The sequence below is a fragment of the Anolis carolinensis genome, chromosome 5 (genome assembly GCF_035594765.1).
Source record: "Anolis carolinensis isolate JA03-04 chromosome 5, rAnoCar3.1.pri, whole genome shotgun sequence".
NCBI lineage: Eukaryota > Metazoa > Chordata > Lepidosauria > Squamata > Dactyloidae > Anolis > Anolis carolinensis.
In genome coordinates, this window is record NC_085845.1 from 181,093,898 (window position 1) to 181,114,267 (window position 20,370).

Here is a 20,370-nt window from a genome sequence, read left to right on the forward strand (position 1 = left end):
AGCAGTACCTATTTATCTACTCACAGCTGTATTTAATCTACTAGGTGGGCAATGAGCTGGGCTGAAGGTCAGGCACTCACCCCCTACCCAAGCTTCAAAGCACCCCCCCCCACCCAAGATTTATTGCAGCTGGTGGTTAAACTGCTGTGCTAAAGCCTGGTTATGACCTTTAAATCCTTATATGTCTTAGATCCAGTGCTGGATTTGCCATTGTGCCTAGGTGTACTTAAGCACAGGACCTCATTAGCCATCAAGGGCCATCTTCCTGTCCAGAAAAAAATATTTTACAAGGAATTTTGTTTATGTGCTGCAATTCTAAATTTGAAGGTGCTCTGTTTTGGAACGATTCCAGACATAATGAAAGAGTTGATAGTCTATGGGAGTGCACCACAAAGCAGGTAGTGTAAGCCTACCGGTCCTACCTCCTTCAGGGCCAAAGGAAGGAGCCTCATTACTTAACCATCACAGGCCCTCATTTGTCCTAAATCTGGCACTGTTTAGATCCAGACTATCTAAAAAGTGTGTCTTCACCACCTTCCCAGGCTAGTCTGGTGAAGACATGGGATAAAGCCTTCTCAGTGACTGCTCCCAGATTATGAAATTTCTTCCAATTGGAAACTTTATTGATCCCCTTTCTGTTCTCCTTTCACTCATGGACAAAATCCTTTTTATTTAAATAGGCCTTCATATTTTAATTAGTGGTGGCAGAAGAATAATTTATCATAGTATGCTTTCTACCTGTTTTAACTTTTTAATTGAAGAATTTGTTTACTTTTTTGAAACTATCATAATATGTATTGTTCTGACTATAGTTTGTTTTACCTTCCCATATTGGGAATAAATACATCTATAAACTCCTACTAAGCTTCTAAAAACATAGGTGGCCCCTGGAACACAGTTCAGAAATCTCTCTTTTAGGTCATCCTTTCCTTTCATTGTGTGTATATATTAAAGAATGGGAGTATTGTAGTGTAGACAACTGAATCGTCCATCCAATGGATTTATGCTGTCCATCACATAACATCAGATAGTTATCAGCCATGAATTCAGATTATATCAATATGAAAGGTAGTCTGTAGAGATAAAGGAGGTAAAGCTAAAAATCCATAATGAAACCAGAAAATAACCATGTGTACTCCACTTGCTTAGGCTAAATGTGATCCAGGAAACTTCTATAGAGATGGAAAGAATGGGATATGTCCACCCCTGGCACCTTCATAGTAGAAGAAGGAAATTCCAGAGCATCATATTACTCTACCTTTTCTTCCTTTAGCGAGTCCTCCGTTTAGGCCAGTTGATGTCTTCATTCTCAGAAGGAGGAAAGCTTTGTTGCGCAGATTAGGAAACACTGTATGTGAAGGTTTGAAATTTTGTTGAACGAATAAGTAGCTTGTACCCAGATATTGCCCAAGCAATTTGAGTAGAGTCCCTCAGTCTTGGGTTCGTTTTCAGTTCTGATGGGATGTAATAGGATTGGCCAGTACTTGGTACTGATTATGGCCCTTGAAATGTGTTCCAGAAAGCTCTGTAGCACATAGAAATTAAGTTGGAGGCTTGCATGGGTTCTCTTATTAAAACAATTCAGTGGTAATTGAGTTCCCTTAATGTAGAATCTTTGAAGACAATTAATTTAATGTTTTTCTACCATTTATACTTTATACATCTGCAGTTTTGCAGCCTAAGAGACATTGAATCATTGAGTGATCATATATGATTTTCAATGTGTTAATACTCGTTTTATTTAACATTATGATTAATTTGCTCTCTCCTCTTTTCCTTTCAGATGAAATATATTTGGAGCAGCAGAACATCTCCTCTCTTTTTCCAAGTCAAAGCACCATGAACAGCATGACACATGAAGCCTTAACAAAAAGCACAATAGATCCCAAGGCAAATGATGTGTTTCCTGAGGATTTTTTGCCATCTGTTACTTCTTCTGAGGTGACCTTAACAGACCAAGAAGGAACAATTACCATCGCGGCTGGACAAAACATACAAGAATTGGATATTTCAGTAACAAGTAATGAGGCAGTCTTAAGTGATGATAGATTTATTAGTGCATTTGCAAATGCACAACAGACTCCTTCATTAAAGTCTTTTACAGAGGACTATCATTCAGGTTCCTATCCAGTGAAGCCAACAAAAGCATCATCACAAACGTTATTGTTAGCGCCTTCATCGTCTATTCTATCCTCGCTGCTTGACTACACAGAAACACTGCAAACACCTTTGCAAAGGGCTGCTTCTGTGCCCCATGACTCTTTGCCATATTTGAAGCCTTTTGACTTGACTGGTGTAACTCTGACTCCAAGCAGAGACTTGTCCCTGGATTACTTAAATTCTGTTGCTGTGGTGGATGACACAACTGGAAAAGAAAGGGAGAGTTCCCCCTTTTATGCACTGTCTTCAATATCTTTGCTTTCTGAAGCTATTGAGGAAAGTTCACCCATGTTTATGAGACAGATAAATGAGAATACCCCAATTATACCAGATACTTTGACAAAAAACCTTGATACATACACAAGGGCCCATTACAATATCAATAGTCATGTGACAGGAACTCTTGGTTTAAGAAATACATCTGTTCTGAGCATTTTAAAGGAAACTCCTGTTTCATTAGCTAACACAGGGACTGTTACGTCTTCAACACAACTTCCATTTGTTTTTCTCCCTGCTCCCACAGATAGCATTCCGACTATTTCTGAGAATCTTTTCAGTGAGGAATTGTTTTCTTATCAAGTCTCCAGAGGTATGGCATCAGTTTTGCATGACAGTTCGGAAATAACAGCTCCAGTTGAGGTCTTCAGTGACTCTACAAGCCCAGTGCCTTTCACTAGACCATATGCTTCATGTTCATACTGTGACTTCACCTCAGTTCCTTCAGAGCCAGTTTTTTCAGTGCAGCCATCAGAAACTGATGTTGGCTCAGGTGATTATGTTGAGACTCTGTCATTCATGGCCTCAGAAATAAACGTTACACCACTTACATCAGTAGTTAGTGACTTGTATGATGTACAGGAGTCTCCTCCAGAAGTCTTTGATACTACCTTTCCCTCAAGACCAGTTGTTTCATTCTCTTCAAGGTTTACAGAAGTCTCAAAGTCAGACGATATGGGAAATAGCCTTAAAAACGTAATATTTACGTCAGTTTTCCCTCCCTATGTCCAGTCTTCTGATATAATATCACTGGAACATACTTACGACAGCTTTCCTAATTCTGTGTCTAAAACAGATATATTAACACCTAACACGGAAGAAGTACCATTCAGTGTTGCCATGGTCCCCCCTGAGTCTGCCTTCATTGAAAGCATGAGCACACCATCCATGACAATCATGAATTCAAGCCTACTGGAAACACCTGAATTTATGCCACCAATGTCCACACATTTCCTTGGCAAAACAGTTGAGGGGTTTCCCACAGAACAATCTGCTGTAAATAGATCAGACATTCCATCCAGCCTTTCATTAACACTTTCTCCCTCTGAGCCAGATGTCTTGTCACATTTGTCATCTGCAACAGCCACATCGTTCTTGCTAATGCCAAGTGATTTATCAACATTTGTACCTCACATTTCACCCACATTCCTTCCATCATCTGTGCTTTTTGACAGTTCTTCTACTTGGGGTTCTGCTGAATTCCCAGTTGTTGATGTTACAGGCATAGAGACGTCCCAGCCTTTTTCATGGCAGTCTTTATTGTTTAATACAAGCTCATTTTCCATTCCAGCCATGCACAGTTCTGCAACAGTGCCATCGAGTTTCTATATGAACTCCTCTGTGCTCCTGGAACCAACTTCAGCTTTACTGATAGAACCTGAATTTCACTTTACCTCAGCTTTTTCAGAAGCTACCTCTCCATTTGAGTCGTCATCCTTAGCCATTGATATAAGTGGCCCTGTGCAGGTGCTGCCCACCTCTGTTTTGGAGCCTGCTTTCACCAGCAATATGTTGGGTGATGAACCTCATGTGACCTCATGGTTCTCCTCTCTACAGACAGCTACTATCTTGACATCTTCATCCCCTTTCTATACTACTACTGCTACTATGGAGGATACTGGTGCTACTACTAATCTCAGTTTCGTTTCCTCTTTCACTGAGGCAGCTGCTAACACACATTTTTTTACAACCACCCCCTATATTCCTCCATTGGTTACAGACATGAGCAGTATGAAAGTCTCCCCAACTGAATCAATGGGCATATGGTCATCATCTGTTCCTACAGTGATGTCTTCATCTGTGATTACTTCGGTTGAAACTGGCATTCCAGCACAAACTAACACAACTGAATTTACCAGTGTGACAACCTCTGCTGTCACTACTTCTAGTAGCACGACAGGCCTTTCTGAAATTACCAGCATTACACCAGGTTCTTCTGCATCCTTTTCAACTTCTGCATTGGGCACTACTCCACAAGTTACAGTGGCAACTATTCCAGCTACCACAACCAGACAGCCCTACATTTGTGATATCACAGTTCCTGATAAATACCTAGTGACAGCTGGTAAGACTCTACTTGCTAAATTAATTTTTTTTGTTAAAAGTTGTTTATTAAAATCATCCTTAGAGAAAACTCAAAAGAAAATGTGACGATGTCCTTGGTTCTGAGTTTTCCCCAAACCACAAGTATCTATTTATTTATTCATTCACAGTATTATATATCCTGACCTTCAGCGGAAAAACTTAATGTCCTCTGTTTTGAATTAGAAGTGAAGAAGCAATAGTGTATGTCCAGATATGCTTCCTCTGCCTATCCTTAGGGATGCCTGCAATATGCTCTTCTGCACGAGAAGAAGAAGTTCATTCTTGCCAGAGGTCTACATGAAATCAGACTGAGGGCCCCAAGAGGTGCATTTATCTGCCAGCCATATTAGACAGTGCCAGAATGCATTGAACCATGCATCTGGCTCATCCTAGATCAACCTCATCTTCCTTGCACAGTGACAGGGTTTCTGTTTATAGATCTGTAATTACATCCCCTATGAATTCTAAAGTCCCCTCATTAATCCAGCAAGAAACACCCACCATTTCTTCTTCCACTATTCCCAGGTGTCCGCTGAGGCTGTTTTTGTTGTGTGGCTTCAAGTAAATTCCAACTCAAAGCAAACCTATCATGGGTTTCTTGGCAAAATTCGTTCAGAGGGGAGTTTGCCTCTGCCGTCTTCTGAGGCTGAGAGAGTATGGCTTGCGCAAGTGGGTTTCCATGGCTGAGTGGGGATTTGAACATCGTTCTCCTGAGTCCTAATTTAGTGCTCAAACCGTGAGACCATGCTGGCTCCCTCTTCTAAGGCTAGGAGAGGAATTACTATTAGATATCCAAACACAACACTGCCTGTTGATTTATCATGATGTAGTTCAAGCCTATTCCACACTTCAGTAGAAACTACAAATATTTCTTCTCACAACTAAAAAATGTGTTTACATATGTTTTATACATTCAGAGCTATGAAATACTTAAAAGCATAAAGCAAAAAAGATCAGCCCCTTATCTTGAATATATTAAAGTTATAATCCGTTTTTAATCTATGACATTTAATAATAATAATAATAACAACAACAACTACTACTACTACTACTACTACTTCTACTACTGCTTTATTTTTGTATGCCGCCTCCATCCTCCCCAACGGGGACTCGGAGCGGCTCACATGGGGACCAGGCCCAATCAATACATTTAACATCATAGACTTTAGATTTAAAAAGAAGCATACACACACACATCCTATATGTCTATTGCCCAGCTGTTGAACATGTAATAAGTATTGGCTCTTAGTTTTATACATTTCCCTGCAGATCTGCAAGCACTATTTTCCTATTGCCAGGTATTTCTTCAAAGTTGTATCTCAGTCCTCTACTGTTTGAATTACTGTATTTAAACCATTATATGCATGAGTAAAACTAAATTTGTTAATCGATTTGCATTTCTAGCACTTGCCCGGAAATCTGTATTAGAAAATGTCAGTAAATCGATCAAAGAAATCTTGAAAACTGAGTTTAGGAGACAAGTAGAACTGGAGGTAAGTGCTTATTAATACACAATGTGATGTATATGGAAGAAGGACATTATATATAATTGCACAGACTAGAGACATATTCCCAGGGATATTTGAGAGAGAGATAGGGGTTGCATGAATATAGATGATCAGTTCAACTTGCATCTCAGTCCTAACCCTTTGTGCTGTGGGTAAACTTTTTATTGTGCCATTATTAACATGATGGTTTATGAAGTGTCGGTGCAATGGTGGATTTATCCTGTCCTTGTTTGCTAGTTCAGGAAGTCCCAGAACAGGGCATTAAATCTATTTGCCTCTCTGAGCCAAGCACAGTATTAGCACAGAGGAGGAAAGATTTGTACAGTTTTCCTCTGCATGCGCAAACTCACGGCAACCACTTCAGAGCAATGCTGCTTTCATGTCAAAGATCCTCCTGCAGTGAATCACACTGATTTATGCTGGTGAAAGCCTAGATAGATACCTAGCATTTTCTGTAGCACATAAATTATAGAAGAGCTGATACTAGTTATGGCATAATTCAGATACATTACTAATGTTTACACCCTTGCTTTATTGCAGCAGGTGAACAACTGGGCCGTTATTTGGGGCTCGTAGTGCCCATAATCTTTTACTATTTGCTGTGCTGAATAAGACATAGGATAATTGTAGGCAAAAAGATGTCTTGAGAGTCATAGTTGCTTACTTTTGTTTTGCTATTCATAGTTGATACTCCATATTTCCGGATTTTACTTTTGCAGATTTGATTATGCGTGGATTTAAAATGTTCTATCTAGGAATCTTTAGGTCTTCTAGTACTACTAAAGAGAGAACACATCTCTAGGTCCACCAGTAAAATTATGAAGTTGATGGTTTGTTTTTAATTGTGTTGTGCCCCACTTTGAAAGAGGCAGGTAAGAAATAAAATTATTATTGTTGCTGTTGCTGCTGCTGTGGTTATTAATATCTGGTGGAGGTTGATCATAGAGCCATACTAGAGAATCTAAGGATTCCTAGAGAACGTTTTCTCAAGTAGCACTAGAAGACCTAGAGACCTATAGCAATATTTTAATTTACAGTTTTTCACTTTCTTCTGGGTGGGGGTTCCATGCCCTTAATGTGAATGTGAAGGGCTGGTTGAACTGTGTGTATATACAATTTTCTCCCTTTATTTACATTGGGAATCTTTTGTCGATTAAATTTGTGCTTTAGGTAATTATAGGTCTCCTTTTCTAATCTGATATGCATGAAACCTTCCAAATTTGGGTTAATTTCTTATGAGTCTCACAGGGCAAAGAAGACATGCAATCATAGGAAATCATAGTGTTGGAAGAGACCACAAGGGCAATCCAGTCCAACCCCCTTCCCAATATTCCTACTCACGTTTGAAACGTGATTGAACTGTGTTACAAACAAAAGCCACTCCTCATCATGGGTGGATGGTGGCTTTTGTTTGTAATTGCAACATTTTTTATCTGGAGAGTTCTACCTTTCCCAAGATGATCTGTGCCTCTTAATGAAGTGCTGCCAAGGTTGCTGTGTTTTGAGAGTAACTGCTATGGAGCTTAATAACTCTACACTAATGAGTTATTGTCTGCTATCATGGAAAAATGCATTCCCTAGGGAGGACCATCTTCCTGAAAATAAACTTGGCTTACTGTCAAACTACATGTTAACTAGACATATACTGCACAATTTGAACAAGCACCATTCCATAATATCTTTACATGTAATATTATGTATTTTATTACTTTATTTTATTTATTTATATCCTGCCTTTTCTGCAATATATTATCTAAGGTGGCTTACAACTGAAGCTTAAACAAAATGCAATTAAAATCAATCACAATATTTAAAAGAAATTAAAAGTATTAAATAATTGAGAAATATTTAAGTTATTAAAGCAATTGTCCTCAGCCTGTGGGTCCCCAGGTATTTTGGCCTACAACTCTCAGAAATCCCAGCCAGTTTACCAGCTGTTAGGATTCCTGGGAGTTGAAGGCCAAAACATCTGGGGACCCACAGGTTGAGAACCACTGTATTGAAGGGACATTTATTCTTTGAATTTGGACCCCTCTTCTTCTGTTTCCTTCCCATTACTGGAAGCATGCATTTTTATTTAAATAGGATATGAGTGAATGATGGGTAACAAGATGATGCCATACTCGGGATATCATTCCAGATATGAAAATTTGCGTGCAAGGAAACCAAAAGAACTCCTAATTTGCAGTTATTTGGAAGCATATTTTCAACTAACAGCTAGTTCATTTATTTTTTGTTCTTTCATTTATCTTCTTATGTATTATTAGCTCTGCTAAACATCATAAAACAAGCTGTTATAGTAATAAAGATAAACAATGGTTTGTTGCAGTTATTCCAGTTGAATTAGATATTATGCTTTGTTCATACAGTGTAGCAAAGTGGAGGTTTATTACTGTTTTAATGAAATAATGTAAAAGTTATATTAACTGGAATAAAAGAAACACATTGATTGGTGTTGAAAAGAATATTATAGAGGATGCAATAAAAAAATTATAGGAACCAATCTTGACTGTTGGTTAAAATAGATGTATCTTTGTCCATATATGAGCAGGCAGACCTGGCGTGCATAACGGAGACCTGGTTGGATGAGGCTGGGGGGGCCAATCTCACCCAGCTTTGTCCACCAGGTTATGCCGTGCAGCATCAACCAAGATCTGGAGGGAGGGGAGGAGGGGTTGCAGTGGTCTATAAGGAGTCCATCCCCCTGACCAGGTGCCCCATCCCGCAGTCTACCTTGTTTGAGTGTGCTCATCTGAGGGTAGGGGGCCGGGACAGTTTAGGGATTCTGCTAGTGTACCGACCACCCCGCTGCACTACAGTCTCCCTGCCTGAGCTAGCAGGGATGGTCTCTGGCCTGGCGCTGGAGTCCCAACGGCTCATTGTGCTGGGGGACTTCAATGTCCATGCCGAGACCACTCCTTCTGGTGCAGCTCAGGACTTCATGGCCGCCATGGCAACCATGGGGCTGTCCCAACTAGTATCTGGCCCTACCCACAGAGCAGGGCACACACTTGACTTGGTTTTCTGCCAGGGAGGGGAGGAAGGTGGCAGTGTGGAGGAGCTCACCATCGCTCCTTTGCCATGGACCGACTATCACCTGATCAGGTTTAGAATCACTGCGCCCCCAACCTCCGCAGGGGTGGAGGACCCAAAATGGTCCGCCCTAGGAGGCTTATGGATCTGGATGGATTCCTGATGGCTCTTGGGGAATTTCCCGCCACCTTGGCTGGTGATCCTGTCGATGCTCTGGTCGCCCTCTGGAACAAGGAGGTGAATAGGGCAATAGACACGATCGCTCCGGAACGTCCCCTCTCGAGTACCCGAGCTAAACCATCTCCTTGGTTCACTGAGGAGCTGGCAGCGATGAAGCGAAAGAAGAGGGAACTAGAGGGTGTGTGGCGTTCGAAGCCGAGCGAGCCAAACCGAACACGGCTATGTCTCTATCTTAGGGCATATGCTGCGGCAATAGATGCTGCAAAGAATGTTTTCTTTGCAGCTAATATTGCGTGTGCAAAGAACCGTCCGGCGGAGCTGTTCCGAGTTGTCAGAGGTTTGTTATATCCCGCCTTCCAAGACGGGATCCCTAACAACTCGGCAGCCCGCTGTGAAGCATTTGCTCAGTTCTTTGCGGACAAAGTCGCTTTGATCCGTTCTAGCTTTGACACCATATTAACGGCAGTCTCCGAGGATGTAGCAAGAGCACCTGCTTGTCCCATTTTGATGGATTCGTTTCAATTGGTTCAGCCTGAGGACGTGGACAAGGTGCTTGGAGAGGTGAGGGCTACCACATGCATCCTAGACCCCTGCCCATCCTGGCTGATAAAGGAAGCCAGAGGGGGGGTTGGCCGAGTGGGTGAAGGTGGTGGTGAATGCCTCCCTTCAGGAAGGCATTTTTCCAGCGAGCCTCAAATTGGCTGTGATCAAACCGCTGTTGAAGAAGCCATCTCTGGACCCCACTCAATTGGAGAACTTTCGGCCTATTTCCAATCTCCCCTTTTTGGGCAAGGTCATGGAACGTGTGGTGGCCGCACAACTCCAGGCATTCTTGGTTGACACTGATTTTCTGGATCCGGTGCAGTCTGGCTTCAGGCCGGGGCATGGTACCGAGACAGCCTTGGTCGCCTTAGTCGATGATTTACGCCGGGAACTGGACAGGGGGAGTGTGTCCCTGCTGGTTCTGCTGGACCTCTCAGCGGCCTTCGATACCGTCGATCACGGTATCCTTCTGGGGCGCCTTGCCGGGATGGGTCTCGGAGGTACTGTTCTGCAGTGGCTCCGGTCCTTCCTGGAGGGTCGGTCCCAGATGGTGTCCTTGGGGGACACCTGCTCGGCCCCACAACCATTGACTTGTGGGGTCCCGCAGGGGTCAGTACTGTCCCCCATGTTGTTCAACATATACATGAAGCCGTTGGGAGAGATCATCCGGAGTTTCGGGGTGCGGTGTCATCTGTACGCAGATGATGTCCAGCTCTGTCACTCTTTCCCACCTGTCACTAAGGAGGCTGTCCAGGTCCTGAACCGGTGTCTGGCCGCTGTGTCGGACTGGATGAGGGCTAACAAATTGAAATTGAATCCAGACAAGACAGAGGTCCTCCTGGTCAGTCGTAAGGCTGAACAGGGAATAGGGTTACAGCCTGTGTTGGACGGGGTCGCACTCCCCCTGAAGACACAGGTTCGCAGTCTGGGGGTTCTCCTGGACTCATAGCTGAGCCTGGAGCCTCAGGTCTCGGCGGTGGCCAGGGGAGCCTTTGCACAACTCAGACTTGTGCGCCAGCTGCGCCCGTTCCTTGGGAGGTCTGACTTGGCCACGGTGGTCCACGCTCTGGTTACAGCTCGTTTGGACTACTGCAACGCTCTCTACGTGGGGTTGCCTCTGAAGACGGCCCGGAAGCTCCTACTAGTACAACGGGCGGCAGCCAGACTAATAACTGGGGCGGCTTACAGGGAGCGTACCACCCCCTTGTTAAGCCAGCTCCATTGGCTGCCAATATGCTACCGAGCCCAATTCAAAGTGCTGGTTTTGACCTATAAAGCCCTAAACGGTTCTGGCCCAATCTACTTGTCCGAACGTATCTCCTCCTATGAGCCAGGAAGATCCCTGAGGTCATCTGGAGAGGCCCTGCTCTCGGTCCCGCCTGCCACACAGGCGCGGCTGGTGGGAACGAGGGACAGGGCCTTCTCGGTGGTGGCTCCTCGGCTATGGAACACCCTCCTCAGAGATATACGGCAAGCCCCAACCCTTTTGAGTTTTAGAAAAGCCTTAAAAACATGGCTTTGTGCCCAGGCTTTTAATGAATAAATGATAAAGACGACCCAGATTGTTATATGGATAAAGTTGGAGGATATTGTACGAACGGATTTTAAACACGTTTTATGTTTTATATTTTATACTGTATTTAATTGGTTGTATTTTTTATATGTTGTTGTTTTTAATGATGTATCGGCATCGAATTGTTGCCAATTGTACGCCGCCCTGAGTCCCTCCGGGTGAGAAGGGCAGGATAGAAATATTTGAAATAAATAAATAAATAAATAAATCCATTTAAAAGATTTGTAAAGATTAAATACTTTGGCTGTACTCTACAGCAGTGCTACTCAAAGGGGTGGTCTGCGAACTTTTGGTTGTGGGTGAGTCCTCAGGAAAGAAAGAAAAGGAAATATGGTATATCTAAAGGAAAAATCTCTGCCAGTCATCCACTTATCAAACACCACAGTATAACATAGTCTCCTGTATATTGCTGGTATATAGAAGGCATATTTGGTGGTCTTGAAATGTACAGTACAGTCATCCCTCCACATTTGCTAGAAATGGAAATGGAAAAACTGTGGCTAAAAACACTATTTTTTGCCTGAGAGAACAACTTTCCAGAAATCTGTAAGTCCTCCAGTACAATACAGTGGTCATTGTCCACTGGGTGTTGACCATAGAATTCCACTGAATGGCCTAGTTATTCTTAGAGAAACCTTATGAATCAAATCAGAATCTGCAAAAGTTACACCCACAAATGTGGAGGTGTCACGACCCAGGCGGCAGAGGCACCAATAACCATACACAGAGGCCAGAATCTAACTAATATCTTTATTGAAGGAATATATAAAGTTAATAAAAACAAGTATAGAAAATAGTCCAGAATTAGACCCTTCAGGAAAGGTCAGAATTAGTCCAAAAAAGCAATGTCCAATAAGAAATATTAAGGTCCAAAGTTGTAATCCAATAACCGAAACACTCACTTTGCCAAGCAAAGTGAGGGGAGATGACAAGGTCCTTAGTCCATAAAACTTGAGCGTGGCAGGGAAATAACTTGATACTTGAAACAAGGCTTGAACGTGGAACAAGGTAACTAAGAACAAGAACAAGGTCCGTGGAATAACTTGGTAAAATCCGTGAAACAAGGCAAGGATTAGTCCTGGGAAACAAGGCAAAGTCCGTAGGTAAACAAAGGCTGGGAAGCAAGGCGAAGGCTGGATAGCAAGGCAAGGCTTGAGCTGAAACGAGGCTTGAATCGGAGCGCGCTGTCCAGACACAACTCGCTCCGTAGGCTGACGAATTGACTCCGCGAAGTTGCTACGCGGGCAAAACACCTATATAGAGTCCAACTTTCTCACCAAAGCGGTTCTCTGGGAATCAGAAACGAAAGCTAAACTCTGAGACCAGATGTTAAACTCCTTAAAGATTCTCACGAGAACCAATGTTAATTGGCAACATTCTTAGCTGCTATCCTCGCACTCCTGCGCGAAGCTGAATCCAAACTTCTCTGTTGTTTACAAAACTCCCGGCGCAAGAACACGGGAGAAGTAGGCTCTGGGGTTGTTTGACATACTTCTGGGGCACAACTTTCTTGCAGGTGCAAGGTTTCCAGATCTGCCTGGGAAGGATCTGGCTGAGAGGAATCCAGTTCAGACTGGGAAGGTAAAAAACCCAAGTTTTCATCTTCATCAGGGAATACAATGTCCTGAGCAGGACTACAAGGCCCATGGTTCATCACACTATCCCCCTCCTCAGGGCCCCTCCCAAACTGGGGTCCTCTCCCCGAGGCGCGAGGTCGCGGTTTGGTGGGATAGGTCAGATGGAAGCGACGGGTTAGATCAGGAGCATGGACTGTGGAGGCGTCTTCCCAAGAGCGTTCCTCAGGCCCAAAACCCACCCAGTCAATGAGATATTGTAGGCGGCGGCGATGAAAGCGAGAATCCAAAATGTCCTCAACCTCGAACTCCTCCTCCCCATTCATCAAAACAGGAGGGGGGGCCGGTTGGTCTGTATCAGGACGCACACCATCCGCCGGAAGGAGCAGGGAACGGTGAAACACTGGGTGAATGCGCATTGAACGCGGAAGTTGGAGTTTGAAAGTCACGGGGTTTAATTGCGCCACCACTGGATAGGGGCCAATGAAGCGGGCATCTAACTTCCGGCATGGGCGGTGGGAGGGCAGAAAGCGAGTGGACAGAAAAACCCGATCTCCTACCTTGATTTCGGGGCCCGGCTGGCGGTGTTTGTCAGCGTGGCGTTTATAGTCCTCCTTGGCTTGGTCCAGTTGCTGGAGCAAAAGTTGTTGCACCGCTGTGAGTTCCTGCAGCCAATCCTCTGCTGCGGGAACTTCTGAAGTTTCAATGACAGGGGGAAAGAAACGTGGATGGAAACCGTAGTTTGCAAAGAACGGCGTTTCTTTTGTAGAAGCTTGGACTCCATTATTGTAGGCAAACTCAGACAGTGGTAACAGAGAAGCCCAATTGTCCTGTTGGTAGTTTACATAACAGCGAAGATACTGCTCCAAAGTGGCATTGGTGCGCTCCGTTTGCCCATCTGTTTGGGGATGATGAGCTGAAGATAAGCGAGAGTCTATGCCCAGTAGTTTTTGTAGTGCCTTCCAAAAACGAGAGGTGAATTGAGATCCACGGTCTGTGACTAAACTCTTGGGCAATCCATGTAGTCTGAAAACATGCTGAAGAAATAGATCCGCAGTTTCTTTGGCCGTGGGGAGGCCTTCGCAGGGAATGAAATGGGCTAACTTGGTGAATAGGTCCACCACCACTAAGATCGTGGTGAATCCACAGGAAGGTGGTAGGTCAGTGATGAAATCCGCGGAAATTATTTCCCATGGGCGAGATGGGGTAGGAAGGGGGTGCAAAAGCCCTGAGGGCTTCTCCCTTCGTATCTTGGAGCGCTGGCATACTGGGCAGGTGTTGACATATTTTTCCACATCCTTGCGGATCTTGGGCCACCAAAAATCTCTTAGGATCAAATGCATGGTTTTAAATAGTCCGAAGTGTCCTGCTGGTTTGCAGTCATGACACAGACGAAGCGCTTTTTCCCTGCCCGGTCCGGGTGGGATATAAACATGATTTCTATAGCAGAGCAGCCCATCTTTAAGCGAAAAGGGAAAATGCAGACCTTGGCGAAGTTGGTCCTGCGCCCAGGCATCTGCTTGCTGACTAGCCCTGATTTCTTGAGCACAGATGGGTCCTGGAGTAGGGGAAGTTGAACCAATGGGACTGGATTTGGTGTTCCCCACTGTGAGCGTGGCAAAGTTCTCAGGTTGTAGCAGTTGGGATTCAAAGGTCTCCTTGCGTCCTGCAGCGTATTCCGGTTTACGTGACAGGGCGTCTGCTTGCTTGGTTTGAGCTGGGGTCACATAATGGATCTGGAAGTTGAAACGTTCAAAGAATAAAGCCCAACGTTGCTGCCTCTGATTTAGTTTGCGGGCAATTCTTAGATGTTCTAGATTACGATGATCAGTGTGGACTTCAATGGGGAATTTGGCCCCTTCTAGCCAATGTCTCCAAGTTTCAAAGGCTGCCTTTATGGCCAGTAGTTCTTTTTCCCAAATGGTGTAATTCCTCTCTGGTGTGGTTAGTTGACGAGAATAAAAGGCACAGGGGTGGAGGTGATCTCCCACCGGTTGTAAGAGTACAGCCCCAATTGCCACATCAGAGGCGTCCGCTTGCACCACAAAAGGGGTTCCAGGATTTGGGTGCTGTAGAATTGGCTGGGAGGTGAATAGTTTCTTCAGTTGCTGGAACCCTTTCTCTGCTTGATCAGTCCAGCGGAAAGGCTGCTTTCCACGGATGCAGCTAGTGATGGGGTCGGACCAGCGGGCAAAATCTGGAATGAACTTGCGGTAGTAGTTCGCGAACCCCAAGAAACGCTGCACCTCTTTCTTGTTAGTTGGCGCCCGCCATTCCAATACTGCTGAAACTTTGGCTGGATCCATGGAAAGCCCTAGAGGCGAGATGCGGTAGCCAAGGAAATCTACCTCTTGTAGATCAAAAGCGCATTTTTCTAGCTTGGCATAAAGTCCATGATCCCGCAGTCGTTGCAACACCATTTTGACGTGGTTCTCATGTTCTGATTGTGATCTGGAAAACACCAAAAAATCGTCCAGGTAGATTATCAAGAATCTGTCTAGATAGTCCTGAAAAATATCGTTGACAAAATGCTGGAACGTTGCGGGAGCTCCGCATAAACCGAAATTCATAACTCGGGACTCGAATAATCCGAATTTAGTCTGGAAGGCGGTCTTCCACTCGTCCCCTTCTCTGATGCGAACTAGATTATAAGCCCCCCGAAGATCCAGCTTGGTGTAGACCTTGGCTCCTCGAAGTCGGTCCAGTAGATCCGAGATTAAGGGCAGGGGATAGCTGTTCCGCTTGGTGATATTGTTCAATGCTCTGTAGTCCACCACCAAGCGTAATTCCCCTGACTTCTTCTTCACAAACATCACTGGGGAGGCGGCTGGGGATTGAGAGGGTCTGATGAACCCCTTGCGAAGGTTTGTCTCTAAGAATTCCCTGAGAGCTTCTTGCTCTGGTTCAGTCAGGGAGTAGAGATGCCCTCGCGGGATCGGGGCCCCCTCCACCAAGTCAATGGCACAGTCATAAGGTCTATGTGGGGGTAATTTTTCGGCTTCTTTCTCATTGAATACATCCCAATACTCGGAGTACTTCTTTGGCAAGGTGATGATGGGCTCGGAGTCTGTGGCATGGCATACCTTGGCTACGAGGCAATGGTTTTGGCAGTACGGTGAAGCAAACTGCAGTTCTCTGTTGGACCAGGAGATGTTAGGGTCGTGGAGTGTCAGCCATGGAATTCCCAAAATCACAGGGAAATGGGGAACCTCGGTAACAAAGAAGGAAATCTCTTCCATATGTTCCCTTATCCACATCCTGGTGGGTTCCGACCACTGGCTTACGGGGCCCGTCTTGAGGGGACGGCCGTCTATGGCTTGCACCACACGGGCATTCTTGAAATCATGATATTGTAATCCCAGAGAGTCGGCATACTCTCTATCGATGAAATTGTTGGTAGCTCCAGAGTCTATCATGGCGTGGATCATGACGGGTCCCCTTTTTGCTGACCATAATGTGACCACGAGAAGGAACAGGACCCCGGTTGGCGGCTCTTGGATGGATTTTTTGACCGGGTTGGCGAGCCTCTCTACACCCGGTCGTTGGCTTCCCCCGCCGGCTGTGTGCCAGTCGGCTCAGACGCCTTCGACTCCGTGGAGGACGCTGCCGCAAGACGGGCGGCAGGCTTCCCTTTGGCTGGGCACTCTCTGGCGAAGTGGCCCCCGTTCCCGCAGTACCAGCAGAGGTTCAAGCGTTGACGACGGGCCTTCTCGGCGGCATCTAGTCTGGGACGCACATTGCCCAACTGCATCGGCACCTCCTCGCCTCCTCTGGGGTATGGGGTTGGCGGCGGGGGTCTCCACACCGGACGTGGCTGAACACTGGCGGGAGCGGGGGGTTTTGCCCCGGCTCTACCGCCCTGGCCTCGAACCCATTGTTTCCTGTTGGCAATCATGACTTCAGCCCGTAAACATTGATCAATGAGTGCCTCGAGGGTCTGGGGAGGATCCACCTTGGAGATTTCTTCCAGCATTTCAATGTTGAGACCCTCCCGAAATTGTCCTCTGAGGGCTACATCGTTCCAGCCGGTGTTGTGGGCCAGCACGCGGAACTCGGCTATGTACTGAGACATGGGTCTGTCTCCTTGAAGGAGGCGCCGGAGTTTGTGACCGGCTGCCTCCAAATTGTCCTCGATTCCCCAGGTCTCCTTAAGGTGATCCAAGAAGCGTTGTGCTGAACTTAGGTGGGGGGAGGCTTGATCAAACAGGGCCGTCGCCCAGCTAGCCGCTGGTCCGTCTAGAAGACTGTAGACCCACGCCACCTTGATGTCTTCTTGGGGAAACTCGGCATCACGGGCCTCTAGATAAGCTTGACATTGGCGGCGGAAAACATGAACCTTAGCAGCTTCTCCAGAAAACTTGGTAGGCAACGCCATGGCCGGGAGGCGAACTCCGCGCTCCCTCAACCCTTTTATTTCTCCATCCTGCGCGTTGAGTCTGTCACGGATGCGGTCCACTTCGTCCTTGCTGATGGTGTAGCTGAGCGGCTGTCCAGCCGGCGCGGCTCCGGTAGACATCCTGGCCTCGGTTAGTTGGTGCTTATGGGTGGCGGAGTCAAACTGTCACGACCCAGGCGGCAGAGGCACCAATAACCATACACAGAGGCCAGAATCTAACTAATATCTTTATTGAAGGAATATATAAAGTTAATAAAAACAAGTATAGAAAATAGTCCAGAATTAGACCCTTCAGGAAAGGTCAGAATTAGTCCAAAAAAGCAATGTCCAATAAGAAATATTAAGGTCCAAAGTTGTAATCCAATAACCGAAACACTCACTTTGCCAAGCAAAGTGAGGGGAGATGACAAGGTCCTTAGTCCATAAAACTTGAGCGTGGCAGGGAAATAACTTGATACTTGAAACAAGGCTTGAACGTGGAACAAGGTAACTAAGAACAAGAACAAGGTCCGTGGAATAACTTGGTAAAATCCGTGAAACAAGGCAAGGATTAGTCCTGGGAAACAAGGCAAAGTCCGTAGGTAAACAAAGGCTGGGAAGCAAGGCGAAGGCTGGATAGCAAGGCAAGGCTTGAGCTGAAACGAGGCTTGAATCGGAGCGCGCTGTCCAGACACAACTCGCTCCGTAGGCTGACGAATTGACTCCGCGAAGTTGCTACGCGGGCAAAACACCTATATAGAGTCCAACTTTCTCACCAAAGCGGTTCTCTGGGAATCAGAAACGAAAGCTAAACTCTGAGACCAGATGTTAAACTCCTTAAAGATTCTCACGAGAACCAATGTTAATTGGCAACATTCTTAGCTGCTATCCTCGCACTCCTGCGCGAAGCTGAATCCAAACTTCTCTGTTGTTTACAAAACTCCCGGCGCAAGAACACGGGAGAAGTAGGCTCTGGGGTTGTTTGACATACTTCTGGGGCACAACTTTCTTGCAGGTGCAAGGTTTCCAGATCTGCCTGGGAAGGATCTGGCTGAGAGGAATCCAGTTCAGACTGGGAAGGTAAAAAACCCAAGTTTTCATCTTCATCAGGGAATACAATGTCCTGAGCAGGACTACAAGGCCCATGGTTCATCACAGGAGGACTGACAGTATTCATAAAGGGATTGTTTGCAGAATACTTTTTCAACTAAAATATAGGTTTTTTTCTTAATACATACTGTAATACAACATATACTATGTGCTCTGTGGGCTTTAAACTCCTCTTTTCTGTTTCTTTTTAACAGGTTTATGGTTTTCCCCCCAAATTCTCTTTTCTGGTGACCTCAGGTCCTTACGTTTACACAGCAGTTGCTGTCATCAATGCTCTTGTGAATAGCAGTCTTCTTCATGGTCAAATACCTGTCATTTCATCATTGCAACGATCTTTCCCTGTTCCAGATCACAAGTTCCAGGTGCAGACCGGTAAGCTAAACTGTATCATCCTTGTGTTTTTGCCATTAAAAGAAAAAAGCAATTTGGCCTCATTAATTTGAGTTATGTTGTGGGATAAAACATGGGGCCTAAATCCAATTGGTACAACTACAATAGGCCCATTAAATCAGTTGCTGAATACTGAAGTAATGCATTGTACATCCAGTTTATTCAGTAGATGTACTTTAGTTGAGATTACCAATAAGATTCCGAGCAGTATCTTTATCAAGTTTTAAAATTATGTTGATATAGTATGTGCCTGTAAAAAGGTGGTGGTGGTGGTGGTAAATTCATGTAACTGGCTTGCAGATAATATTGCTATGTCAATACACAATGGAAATGAATAGTATAAGGTTTAGCAATAACTCTAATTACTTTGGCATTAACAAGAAATAATTGGCAGTTTTCATATGGTTTACAATAATTAGTTATTGTTCCTCATAATATATAGAACTCATAAATTTATTTGATGTTCAGGGAGCACTCTGTAGTATCTTGAGACTAAATGAAGACACATGATTATCAAAGTCATGTAGAAATAGAATATTTGCTTTGTTACAAGTCTTTGGATTCAGATACTAGAGTTTCAACACCAATAAAATATCACCACTAAACAAACAAATTTACAGCTTTACAGACCAGTAAGTAAATTTGTAAATAGTTTCTGGCACACAGGTATGGAATTGCTGTCCAACACAGCCCATGATTTAGTAAGCAAATAGTATAGCTGTTCCTATCACCCCTCTCCATTGGCTATGTATTATAAAGCTAATGTTGTGGTCCAACAATATCAGAACATTGGCTCACCTCTGTGTTAAGCCAAATTAAAATCACAAGGCATGTATTATAGTGTTCCTCAATGATCTTGTGATTGTGCAGCCTGAGCCAAAGGGTTGTGAGGCTCTTTGTCCTATCTATTTTAATGTGTTATTTGATGAAGCATAAACAGGATTGTCAATGGTAACTCTCACAACTGAATCTCTGCAATACCAGATCTTACTGCAGTCCCTAGATCGGGGCAAAGAAGACCTGCAGCTGGAAACAAAGAAGGATGAAATGCACTATATTTGTTATGGAAGTATTCTTTACTGGGTACAGTCATCTGGGTCTACTGAGCTTGTAATTGTGACTATATAGGCAGCAGAAATACCTTGTAATTTTAGAGCTGGAATGCCAAATAATGTATCTGGGAGACACTAGGCTCTTGTGGTGTAAGTACTTTGTCCAGATCTTTACTTGGATTTAGTAACATTGACATTTCTCTTTCTGTTTCTAGTACTTCAGTTTGTGCCTCAAAGTGTTGATAGTCGGTTCTGTAACTTCAGCCTGCGCATTGAAAAAGGGTTGACAGTTGCATTTATGGAAGTGAGGAAACATCACTTGGATAATTCCAATGTTACTGTACAGGTGAGATGATTTTTTCTGAAGTTTCCCCAGAAATGAATCTAGTTACACCTGTGGTGGGAGTAGCATCCTTTGAATGGGTTGTTTCACTCGCTCCAATCGGCAGGAATAAGGAAGACATTTTTCATTATGCCCAGTAGGGAGGGCAGGTCCTAGAAAGGCCGGCCT

The 20,370-nt window shown here is 44.6% G+C and overlaps 1 protein-coding gene across 5 annotated transcripts in view; it reads left to right on the forward strand.

The window, feature by feature from the left end:
- The window catches only part of kiaa1549 (KIAA1549 ortholog), a 145,228-nt gene that overhangs the window by 74,039 nt on the left and 50,819 nt on the right, over positions 1-20,370 (forward strand). For all 5 annotated transcript variants that reach the window (XM_062983074.1, XM_062983075.1, XM_062983077.1 and 2 more), the window contains exons 2-5: positions 1,784-4,501; positions 5,926-6,014; positions 18,612-18,789; positions 20,075-20,205. In XM_062983074.1, the coding sequence (XP_062839144.1) occupies positions 1,784-4,501; positions 5,926-6,014; positions 18,612-18,789; positions 20,075-20,205 (3,116 nt within the window). The remainder of the gene's footprint in view (positions 1-1,783; positions 4,502-5,925; positions 6,015-18,611; positions 18,790-20,074; positions 20,206-20,370) is intronic.